The sequence below is a fragment of the Toxorhynchites rutilus genome, chromosome 2, assembly GCF_029784135.1.
Source record: "Toxorhynchites rutilus septentrionalis strain SRP chromosome 2, ASM2978413v1, whole genome shotgun sequence".
NCBI classification, from domain to species: Eukaryota; Metazoa; Arthropoda; class Insecta; order Diptera; family Culicidae; genus Toxorhynchites; species Toxorhynchites rutilus.
In genome coordinates, this window is record NC_073745.1 from 54,116,883 (window position 1) to 54,130,050 (window position 13,168).

The 13,168-nt window shown below is 38.6% G+C and overlaps 1 protein-coding gene across 3 annotated transcripts in view; it reads left to right on the forward strand.

The window, feature by feature from the left end:
• The window catches only part of LOC129767529 (cAMP-dependent protein kinase catalytic subunit PRKX), a 256,788-nt gene that overhangs the window by 232,405 nt on the left and 11,215 nt on the right, over positions 1 to 13,168 (forward strand). For all 3 annotated transcript variants that reach the window (XM_055768524.1, XM_055768525.1, XM_055768526.1), the window contains exons 4-7: positions 8,754 to 8,922; positions 9,029 to 9,384; positions 9,652 to 9,833; positions 9,902 to 9,979. In XM_055768524.1, the coding sequence (XP_055624499.1) occupies positions 8,754 to 8,922; positions 9,029 to 9,384; positions 9,652 to 9,833; positions 9,902 to 9,979 (785 nt within the window). The remainder of the gene's footprint in view (positions 1 to 8,753; positions 8,923 to 9,028; positions 9,385 to 9,651; positions 9,834 to 9,901; positions 9,980 to 13,168) is intronic.

The window sequence follows — 13,168 nt, forward strand, 5'->3', positions numbered from 1 at the left end:
CCACATAATTCATTTTTTTTTTGACGTGGGACTACGTCTAACCGGAATATATGGGGGGTAAAATGAAAACATAAACACTGAACATGCAGGAAAAAATGCAAGATTTCGAATGCTCATAACTCGAACATTTTCTACTGAATCGGAAAGATGTTTGCATCAATTGATAGGGAATATTTCTACGCATCTATCGCAATTAATAAAGTGTTATTTTCCATTAGGTAAATAATTGAATAACTGTAAAAAGTTAAGCGTTATCTAAACGCTCTTACTGCCTCGTTTTGATTGGCCCGCTTTACGGTTTCTCCAACACAGACTTCAAAATCAAGCAGCCTTGGGGAAATCGGAATTGCAAATACATGAAAGTAGGGGGACTTTTGTTCTCTCCGAAATGTGTTCTCTAACACAGACTTCAAAACCAAGCAGCATTGGCGAAACCGACATTGCAAATACATGAAAGTAGGGGGAGTTTTTGTTCCCACCGAAATGTGTTTCCCTAACACAGACTTCAAATCCAAGGAGCGTGGAGAAGTTGGCATTGCAAATACATGCAAGTCGAGGGCATTTTTGTTCCGACTAAAATATGTTTCCTCAACACAGGCTTCAAAACCAAGGTGTCTAGGAAAATTGGGATTGCAAATTCATGCAGGTCGGGAGTATTTTTGTTCCGACTGAAATCTGATTACCTATAAAGACTTCTAAACCAAGGTGTCTGGGGAAATCGGCATTGAAAATGCCGCATGCAAACTGCGAGTACTTTTGTACTCGCTTACCTATGTGCAGACTAGAATGCGTTTCCCTAACACGGTCTTCTAAACTTAGGTACCTGGTAAGATCGTGCAGACACTAGAGACATGGCATTTGTTCAAATTTTTTCTCACAACGCAAATATATTGAATTCAATTGAATTCGGAAATTGTTTCATTCAATCAAAAACTTAATCAATACAAACAAAGGTAGCTAGGTAAGCGAAGGTAGTCCCACGTCAACCTTGCGGTAATATCATAGATATAACCCACACATTTTTTATCGTGACAGAGAAAAGTTATAGACTGAAACGTGAGCATGGGCCAATATAGGAAAATATACATAATTTTGAAAATCAAAACAAAATGTTAGGGCTATCAAAGTTATTCGATAGAGAAATATTTCACTTATCTTCCAGCCACAATTTGATTAATCGGAAAAGGGTCTGAGAAAATTTATAGGTCAAGTTGTATGAGGGGGAGTCAACCGCGAGTAATCGGTTTTCTACCTTACTAACCATAGAATTAGGAAATTGTTTATATATAGTTATAAAAATATAGTCAAGAATTCGGCTTCTTAAAACTTATGTAACTGAGCCTGTAAAAACAAACGAATGTTTCATTTCCAAGCCTATTGAGAATGGGGAAAAAATATTATCTTATTATTATCTGAAAAAAAATCACACATATCTATAAAAGGCGTAGGAATACATTTAAATACGAATTCTAGTAGTACTAAATCTGCTTATCTGCGTGCTTAAAATTGAAAGGTACGTTTTTCACCATAGATCCTATGGATAGGGATTCGAAAAATGGTCAAAATTTCTATGCCATAGAAATTTTTACTTCCTTTTTACTTTTTACTTCCTTGCCCAGCCTGACCCTTTCCCCCGTACAACTCGTGAATTTTTTGGCCAATAACTTTTCTCATACCCTTTTCGGACCAATGAAAATTTCGCTTAAGATAAATAAAACTATCCTTATCGAATGAGACTGTGTTTTGGGTCCTTTGAAATAACTTTTTTCAATTTACTTTAACATAATTAATTTCTTCCACACAACTTGGTTTATAACTTTGCTCATACCCTTTTTCGATTAATAAAATTGTGGCTGGAAAATAGCTAAAACTAACTTCGATAACTCTATTCGAACAACTTTTTTTGATTTTCAAAATTCATGCACCCATGCTCACGTTTCAGTCTATAACTTTTCTCTGTCACGATCTAGAAAAAATATATAGAAGGTTGTGTTCAAGACACGATCGCACTGTTGACGTAGAACTACGCTGTAGTTTAATTCAAGTCGCTTGTTTATAACTGCGGACATTATTTTATAATGCTATGAAAATTTTGCAATAACCATTCTACCAGTTTGGTCGCCCTGAAATGTTTAAAAGCGCAGCGGTCATCCTTAGTGGAGAAAGTTTTGCTACTGGCAAGCAAAACCAAATCACATACAAAATTCCAGAACGACATTTACTTTCTTGGTGACTAAATAAGCGAAATGAACTCTGTCTGTACGCGAACCCAAATAAATTAATGACTTATTATAACTAATTGAATAACTTGGTATTCCTCAAATAATGTTTTGGTGCACAACCCTAACACCTGCCTCACCATAGCGTCAGTTCAATGCATTGATGCAATGTCAAAGGCACCAACGAAGCCTTTATGATGACAGAAAACAAACAATGTTAACCGCTTGGAGAAAGGCTGAATATTTGCCTCAGCAGAGATTCATTACTAATACCCTAGAGTAAATAATTCCATTCGGCTATCTCCCTTGTTGTTTATATTAATCATTACAAATGGGGTTTCAGCGTAGCGAAGATGCACAGTTTTACGTACGGGTTATGAAACAGCAGCTAAAATCCACAAAGTTGGCCTCAGCGAGATCAACTATTTATACTCTAGGCAAATATTCCCATTCGTTCTTCTTCTTTTCCTTTGTTCACGGAGACTTTACATCTTACGGTTCCCCCTTCGTTGCTCGTCGATAAGTTGCTCGTTTTTGACAGCTCTGTTTGGGAAAGCACACAAATGGACAGAACAAATGTATGAGGAAATGGGAATGCTTCCAATTTTCATCAATTTAAACCATATACAGACAATGGGATTGTAATGTATAGCATTTCAAACAAATCTTAGGGAATTTCCGATTCGTTTAGTATGTAAATCGCCAGAATCCGTTCACGGCAAAAAATAGGTATTAGCGTTAACATTATTTCATAAAAACGTGACCTGTTTTCTGATTTGGCACCCTTAATGTAAGACGTAGTTCTACGTCAAAAAATGAATTATGTGGAAAGATGCATGATTCAATTCTCTGTCTAATGAGCACAATTTTGAAGGTTGTTACTTGATAAACAATCGATTTATTTCAATTGAAATAATTCATTATTCATTAAATCTAGCAAGACGTTGAACAGAAACTTGCACGCAACAAAAACTTCTTTCCGCTTATTTCACACAAGTCCGTGAAAAAGGAATGCGAAAACGAGAAATCTCGTGAGCGGTCCGCAACGGGTGGGACGCGAAACACGAGAAATATCGTGAGCGGTCCGCAAAGTGTTAAAAGGAATAATGGATGGTTTGTAGAAACAGTAGAAGATGAATGATTTATGATTCATTATTACCCTCGGGAAAGTATTTGTTTTCTTATAGTAATGCAGTAATGCAATAATCACCGCGAACGTTATCGCGTCTGTTTGTGACACATTCGATCCCAGACGATCGTATATCCGCTTCCCCAGCAACATTATTGTAAATTTCTTATCCAAATCAATCTACTTCTGGCAACGGATAAAAAGTATACGTGTCATACGACACACATCCACATCCATACGCTCGGTGCTCCCTTCGAACGAAATTAGCCGCAGTTTGGTCTCCCTTCCATTCTTCCCCTGTATCGTGTAAAACCACTCAGTGCTAAGAAAGAATGTTGTTTGCTTGCTAGCAGGGCTGAGACTGCATTATTTATAATCAGGTAAATACAAGCGGAGCTTACATTGCAATATAACCTTGCTCCACGATCCCATAGAGCGAACGCTGCATTTTATTCACATAATATTAGACCCGGATTTTTGACGTAGGACTACGTCTAACCGGAAGATATAGGGGGTGAAATGGAAATCTAGGCACTGAACAAGTAGGAAAAAATGCAAGATTTGGAACGCTTATAACTCGAGCGTTTCTCAATAGATCGCAAAGGTTTTTTGCATCAATTGATAGGAAATATATCTACGCATCTATCATAACGAATAACATTTCATTTTTCTTGAGATAAATAATTGAATAATTGTGAAATATCAAGCATTGTCAAAATGCACTATGTGCCCATTTTTGATTGGTCCATTTTGTGCTCCTCAAATCGTACCGACCAAAACGGGCAACCAGAGCAGCAGCGAAATAGAATGAAGCACGATTGGAAAGGAAAAAGAAAAAAAATTAACGAAACTATGGTCGCAGTCTCACACATGCGTAATTCTCGAGCCAGCCAGTCAGCTTAAAAATCCCCGCTCCGCTGCCGCAACGATCATTCTCATCCAAACCGTACACCACATCGGTTCGCATCACAACACATCAACAAACCAACCCAAGCAGCCATGTCTGGACATGGCAAAGGAGGAAAAGTGAAGGGAAAGGCAAAATCCGGCAACGGCAACGCGATTCGAGCGCGTTGGTCTGGTGTTCTCCGCAAGGGTAGCTAGGCCGAGCGCGTTAGTACCAGTGCACCAGTCCACCTAGCCGGCGTTATATAGTTTCGGCCGCCGAAGTGATCGAGTTAGCTGGCAAAGCTGCTCGCGACGATAAGAAAACCCGCATTCACGAAAACCCGCAAGAACACATTCGGTTCGGTGGACATCAAGACAACAGGCAGTTGCAGCGAGTGGCGAGTGGCAAACGCAATCGCAAAACGGCATCAGGTAGCAGAAGAAAAAAGTTTGTTCTTTATACAAACTGCTTTGGTGGCAAATCCAGAACAAGGCGGCATCGAGGGCGTTCGAAATGGTTTTTTTCAAAACCACGAGTACTAAGTTTTCTAAATTGGAACCATTCCATAAAACAAGGCTCTTTTCAGGGCCATTAAACCTTCCAAAAAAGAGTTTAGGAAATACAGTTCAATGCTTTCTAAAACATTATCCAAAATAATAATAAAACACAAATTGATTTTTTCATAATTTGTTTGCTAGGATCTGATGAGTATGTGAATTTGGCAGTTGTTCTGAGCTTATTGATAGTTGGGGACTTTCCTGATTATTCAATTTTCACCAATTCTTAAATTGTTTCCAGATTGAAAGTACAGTAATTTACAATTAGTTCGAAATTTAGCTAATTGGACGGACATGTAATGCGACTTATTTAGTTGGACATTTTTGTAAACATAGAGATCCAAATTATGACCCCACATTGAAAGTCGACACTGTACCACTGTCATCGGAAATGTTCAATTACAGGTTAAAATCGCCTCCAATGCGACACTGAGTGGCGCTTCGGCACGTCGCATTGAATGTAATTTACTGTACAACATGTCACAAGCTGGATAGGAAGAAATTTTCCAACTGTGAAAGCTGTAGCGAGTGGCAAACGCAATAGCTACAGGAAGGTTTAACCGAACAAGATGGGAATATCGAGTGATAACAAAAACACAACACCAAAGGTTCTTTTTAGTACCATCAACATGTTCATAAAGAGTAAACAGTAAACTAATCCATTTTTCAGGTAGATAGGAAAATAAAACAATATATTTAAAATATATATTTAACAAAAGCTGTCCCCTTTGTATAGTCCTACGTCACTCCGGTTATGTCCCCGACATTACCCACCCGTCTTTTTTTTTTCGTTAGGGTAACCATTTCTATTTTTGAGTGGAACATTTCCGAAAAATCAACTTTCTCCTTTTTTTCCCAGAGATGACTTTTTTCAAAAATTCATAACTGATTCATAATTGAGCAAGTCTTTTTTGAAAAAGTATCATACTTGCAAAGAAAATGGAATTTGTTTTCTTTTATATCTAACATGGTCTCGGGACCAAGGGAGCAAAAATTTTCAATTTTTTTTCTTGAGAGCAAAGTTTTTTTTACATAACATATCAAAAATTCAGAGAGGCGATATTTTTTGTTCTTGAGTTATGATTACGATAAAAAATTTGTTTTCTTTCCCAAGTGTAATATTTTTCAAACAAGGCTAGTTCATTGGCTTTAATTTGATATGTCGATCATCTGAATCGGTCCAGTAGTTCAAAAGTTATGAATTTTTGTGGAGGGAAAAGGGGTAAAAATTGATTTTTCGAACCATCGGTCAACTTAGAAAAATCATAGCTCAAGAATAAAAAATAACGCCTCTCTGATTTTCTAATGTCATGTAAAAAAAACTTGAGCTTTCAAGAAAAAATATAAAAAATATAGTGCCCTTGGTCCCGAGACCATGTAAACTATAAAAAACAAATACAATCAACAACCACGAAAACAAAATCAAAGGTTACGAAGTGTAATATTTTGACGTAGGACTACGTCTAACCGAAGTATATGGGGGTGAAATGAAAACCTAAACACAGAAAATGCAGGAAAAAATGAAATATTACGGAAGCTTCTAACTCGAATATTTCTTAATAGATCGGATCGGATTTAAATCAAGAAAAACGTTAATCACTGGGACTGACAGATACTAAATAAGGAAATAAAAAAGAACATGGTTTGTTCTCGGTTGTTTTATGATATGTGATACTTTCTAATCGAATTTCTGACTTTTTTCTCTTAATACAATAAATATTTTTGGAAGCAGGGACCGACACTGATATTGTGCAAACACTTTTGATGCGGACTGAATGGAAAGCTCAGCAAGAACATTCCGGGGCTCAATGTGTTAAATATTCAAATCAAACATCTGAGTTTCGAATTATGATTTTTTGCTATTATTTTGATACACTCTTCTAAAAAATCAGTCGTAATAAAAATTAGTCATCTGATAATGAAAATTGTGATTTTTGGTGGCTACCATCTTATGTGCAATTTTGAAGAAAAATCGTAGAGGGTCGCGTCAAAGTTAACTCTTTTTACCGGTTTGGAGTGGAATCGTTCAATAAAAAATAGCTTTCATGTATTATTCTCGTAAAATAGAAAACAAAAATTTCATTTAACGTAACAAGAAACAATTTCAGGACACACCAAGTAATATGAATATTATCAATAGAAATCACTATCCAAAATAGTAGGCCTTCAACACTTTAAGAAGTTCTAGTTTAACATTCTTCATAGCTTCATTATGAAAATCTTCTATTGCGTTACAAATTTCATTAAATGCTTCGAGTATTAATCACACTCGAACAAATTAATTCAAAACTATTGTAACTGTAATCAAAAAGGTAAGCAATACAGCTAACCTAGAAGTATTAGTGCATAAATACTACATGAACTGAAAAGTCTCGTATTTTGATCAAATATTGTTTTTTGATGAAAAAAAAACTCCTGAACAATCAATGCAATGTGGTTAACGAAATGTTATTCCACTTCTGTTCTTTCGAGAACAACAGTTTATCGGTGGTTTAGTGAATTTAAAATGGGCCGTATAAGCACCGCAGATGCATCTCGCTCTGGAAGGCCAAAAGAGGCTACGAATCCAGAAATCGTAAAACAAGTGCATCGACTAGTTTTAAACGATCGTATAGTGAAGTTACGCGAGTTAGCTGAGGCCGTAGGCATTTCAAAAGATACATTTTGCATGACATTTTGGACATGAAAAAGCAACCGCGCGATGGGTGCAGCGTTTGCTGCCCGTCGACCAAAAACAGCAGCGGGTTGATGATTCAACAGCCGGTTTAGCGTTGTTGAAACGTAGTCGAGTGTACTTCTTTCACCGTTTTGTGACAATGGATGAAACGTGGATCCATCAACACACTCCTGAGTCCAATAGACAGTCTGCGGAGTGGCACTGGGGCATATTTCGAAGACTTAGATGTTTCCTACTACAGAGAGGGAATCAAAATATTGGAAACTCTCTATAACTATGTCGAAGAATAAATACAGCTTTGCCCAAAAAACGATTGTTCATTAAAAATATCGGGTAATGACAGACTTTGTTGTACCACTGGTAGAAGAATGTTAAAGACATTGAAAAAGGTCATTTATAATAATGGTTCGTTTTGTGATGGAAACGGAATACTTTTGTTTATTACCATCTCTCATACAGCAGAATAGAATATTACAATATCCAAAGTGGACACAAACGGAGCACCAGAAACGAAGGCTATAGTCTAAATTAAAGTACAGTGCAAATCCGAAGAGTGCACTTTTACGTTATTCATTTTTCCTGCGCAATATAAATAACCACCTTAACGAAGAAGATGAGCACAAGTTTCGCATTTTCAACGAGTTTCATGGAATGTAATTACCCGGTATACCCTATTCCTACAGACGGTGCTATTGAAATTGAGTATCACCTACCCAGACAGGCATAACAACGATTTGAATTGCTCCATCCAGGCGCCCCCTCAACTTCTGGAATATTCTACCCATCTTTCCAGGAACCGCTTCGTAAGATGTTGACTCGACATAATCACAATTGTTAAGTGCTATTATCTCACAACATCCCCCCATTCTGTCCTCCGTTCGCCTCGGTCGGCGTCTCTGCTCCTCCGTCTGATGAAACTTTCAATCAAACAGAAATAAAAATGATAATACCAACTCTTCCTCCTTCCGGGGTGGGCATGGAACCATTCGAAACCGACCACCGAACTCAGGATACCGTTACCCTACTCACATTTGTTTCGCTGCTGAAACTGACACCGACCGATCTCGATAGTCGGACACTTTCAGTTAATTGACGGACAGCGCATCGGGGCGTTTGATGGAAACAACAAATTAATTAACGATTCATGTTTACGATAGCAGCGCGACGGAGTAAACAGTAATTTTCGATTTCATTTTTCATTCCCCACCGGTTAGCTTTTAAATTTATTATCGCCACTTATTCTGATGGGTTTGTTGTTTTTGTTTTTTTATTGTTGTTCCAGGAACTGGCACCTTCGGCAGGGTATGTCTCTGCAGGGACAAAGTCATCGGGAGGTACTGGGCGATGAAGATTCTCGCGATGGCGGATGTGATCCGGCTGAAGCAGATCGAACACGTTAAGAACGAGAAGAACATTCTGCGGGAGATTGACCATCCCTTCATCGTAAACATGTAAGTTTGAAATATACGTTGCGCCTCCACAGAATATTCCCCAAATGGAGACCGTTGGTTTGTTGCTTCATATGTAAGCTAAACACGATCTTTTTCCTTTCATCAGGAGGTGGCACACCAAGGACGACTGCTGTCTGTACATGCTCTTCGAATACGTCAGCGGAGGCGAACTGTTCTCCTATCTCCGAAACGCGGGCCGTTTCGATAACACGACGGCAAATTTTTACGCGTGCGAAATAGTACTCGCCCTGGAGTATCTTCACGCCCTCTCGATCGTCTATCGGGACCTAAAGCCGGAAAACCTGCTGCTAGATCGTGATGGACATCTGAAAATCACCGATTTTGGTTTTGCCAAGAAGCTAAAGGATCGCACCTGGACACTCTGCGGAACTCCGGAATACCTGGCGCCAGAAATCATCCAATCCAAGGGACACAATCGGGCGGTTGATTGGTGGGCATTAGGTTAGTCAATTTGTTGAAGTGATTTTCCATGAACGATTCGCGTGCGCGTTTTGCGCGCCAACACTATCAAAAAACAAGAGATAATTAATTCGCCGGAACCCTAACTAAGGCGTTTCGAAAGCACAACAGCTCGTGAAGAAGAGGATGCAAAATCCAGTTTAATTAATTATCACACAAGCAGCGCCGAGAGACTTACGTGTTTTGTATGATATCTCCACAATAACTCAAACCTTTGTTTATTTTGCTTCCGTACTCCTTCCCGCACAGGCGTTCTTATCTACGAGATGGTTGTCGGTTATCCCCCGTTCTACGATGATAATCCGTTTGGAATTTACGAGAAAATTCTCAGCGGCAAAATAGAATGGTCGCGACATATCGAGCCCACCGCAAAGGATTTGGTTAAGAAGCTGCTGGTGCAGGACCGAACGAAGCGGTTGGGAAACATGAAGGTGAGATGGGTTGGAATGGGTTGTGTTGGTCGGGTGTGAATTGTATTGTTTTTCATTTGCTTTTGTAGAACGGAGCTGACGATGTGAAGAGGCACCGATGGTTCAAGAACCTCGACTGGGATGTGGTGATAAAAAGGCAGCTCAAGGTAATTATTATTAATTAGAATTCAACATAGTTTCTATCATTCGTGAAATAGTTTGTAATTCTCATACTGATGCATCTTTATATTATTTATCAATCGAACAACAACAATTTCACTATTATCTTCCATTTTGAAATCAAAATACAAACACAATTTATAACAATAGCATTCGAAAATTGACAGTTTTTATTCAAACAATGTAAGCGCAAGTGTTTCGTATGGCTTCAATTTTGTGCAACGGCGCACTGACTACCTAGCGTCTTCCGGAGAGAAAAGTGAACCAAATTTATCAGATTTAAAGCGTTTCTGGAACACCTTGTTGGTGTGGTTATCGACGACCATTGATCCAAAATATACGAAGTCATCCGCCGCACATCTTTAATGATCATTGATGTCAGACTTATGTTGTTCTCCTTGGAGTCTCCTTGACTGATATATTTTGTTTTTTGGCGCACTGATTACAAGTGCGATTCTTCTAGCTTCCGCTGTTGGTCTGGTGTAGCAGGTGCGGCAATAAATCTAGCAAATGTTTGTTCTTTGTCTGCATCAACATCAACAAAGCTCATAAATTTTCTTGTTTGTTTGTTCCATATCTTATTTTATGCTGTTTAATTCATTGTTATTCAGGTTTTAAATCAAAATCATGTTTATCTGGCTTATTGAAGGTGCTATTCGATATGACTCCCGATTTTTTTGATTACCTCTACGAGGCAATTCCTGAACTCGTAATCGTTCGACATTGATTCTCCGGTCTGTAGTATTCTTGACTCGACTTTCAGGTGTTGATACTGGGATGAGATGTTTTATAGGTACAATCTTCAACACATTCCCAGACAGAATAATCTTTAGGGTTGAGATCGGGTCTTTTGGGTGGTAATAAATATTTTAACAATATTTCCATGTATTCATCAGCGTCGTTTGTTTTAACGTATGACAAAGTGGCCCATCCAGTTGTAGAACATTGTGTTGATCGGAAGAAAAGTTTCCCTTCGCCCAGGGAAAGGGAAGGACCTGACTCTCAAAATATCAATGTAAACTTCAGTGTTGATTCTAAGGCCAATATCAAAAAACAAAAGGAAATTTTTCAAACCATTGACACCACCAAGTCAAATATCATTCCTGGTGCCTTTGAAATTTAAATTTTACGTTCTCTAGGATATCTTCAAAAATTTGAGACTACATGAACCGATATTCTGGTTTTGGTACGCTTTTGGATTGCGACATCTTCGATCGAGTCACTCTCAACTCCCTTATCCTTTCTGTGATCAAATGGCGCTTTACTCTGGCTCTAGCAAATGCATGCAAATCATATTTGACAAATTTCACCATGATTTTTGCAGAAATATTTACGTATTTAGAGGAATAATGATATTTTTTTTTCCAAAATATGTATTAGGCTGTCAAAAAAGTCCTGCGGTATTTTTTTTAAAATTTTCATTTGTTCATAAAATTAGTTACAATCATCTGTTTTAAGTCAAATATGCGCCGTTTTGTTCGATGACTTGTTCCCAACGAGATGCCAACTTCATAATACCCCTGTTATAATGTTTTTATCTAGCTTCCTTATTGGCAAAAAACTCGGATAGCCAATTTTCACAGGCCTCTTTTGTGGCTAACTTCTGACTACCTAGCTCGTTCGCCATGGACAAAAACAGGTCACTTGGTGCAAGGTCCGGACTATACGGCGGATGCAAAAGAACTTCCCATCCGAGCTCCCGGAGCTTCTGGCGCGTCACCAAAGAAGTGTGTGGCCTGGCGTTGTCCTGATGGAAGACAATGCGGCCTCTGTTTATCAAAGATGGCCTCTTCTTCCTGAGTGCTACCTTCAAGCGGTCCAGTTGTTGGCAGTACAGGTCCGAATTGAGCGATTGGCCATAGGGAAGCAGCTCATAATAGATTATTCCTTGACAATCCCACCAAACACACAGCAGAACCTTCCTGGCCGTTAATGAGGGCTTGGCCACCGTCTGAGCCGCTTCAGCGGGCTTCGACTACGACCGTTTGCGCTTCACGTTGTCATAAGTGACCCACTTTTCATCGCCAGTCACCATCCGCTTCAGAAACGGATCGATTTTGTTGCGATTCAGCAGCGATTCACATGCGTCGTTACGGTCAAAGATGTTTTTTGCGTCAACGTGTGTGGCACCCATACATCGAGATTCTTTGTGAATCCAAGCTTCTTCAAATGGTTAATAACGGTTTGATGACTTATACCCAGCTCTTGGTCGATGCTACGGCTGCTACTATGCCGGTCTTTCTCGGCTAATTCAGCGATTTTGTCGCAATTTTCGACGACAGGCCTTCCGGAGCGTGGCGCATCTTCGACGACCTCTACACCAGAACGAAAACGTTGAAAGCATCGTTGAGCGGTGGAAATGGAAACTGTATCGGGTCCATAAACTGCACAAATTTTATTGGCAGCTTGAGATGCATTTTTGCCTTTGTCATAGTAGTACTGTAAAATATGTCGGATTTTCTCTTTATTTTGCTCCATATTTGCGACACTATAACGAACGACTTAACCAAACAGAACACTGTCAAGGACTATATTATAGCGCGCAAAAATACCTTTCCAACAAGCTATAGTATGACTCGATACAATGAATACAACTAGAACTACGCGCTTACAACGACACCTCGCGGAAATACCGCAGGACTTTTTTGACAGCCTAATATATATAGATAGATGAGGGGAATCGATAAATTTTAAATCACTTCGAAACACAATTTCAGTTCATGATTTTGTCAAACACGTGTAAAAAAGATGTTTCCATCACATAGAACACATATTCATTACTGAATAGTCGATTTTCATTAGAAGCTCAATTTCTGAAACGCACTCTGGTCATATATAAAATCATTTTTCTTCCAATTTTCCAATTTTTTATGCCGTAACAACACTCCTTGAAGTGGATTGTATATTGTGTACAACTTTGAGCCTAATTGGTTCCGTACTTTTCGAGTTTTTGACGCGTACACAAACGAACAGAACATTTTTATATATATAGAGATTAAATTTTATTTTATTTTACGTAGGACTACGTCTTTCATTTCTATACCGGGGTGTAAAATCAAAGTTTCGAAAACGAAAGCGTTACGTCGGAGACCGAGATTTTGAGCGTTAATAGCTCCTAAACAACTGAACGAAATGGTATGATAAACACTTCATTCGAAAGATAAAATGTCTACGCG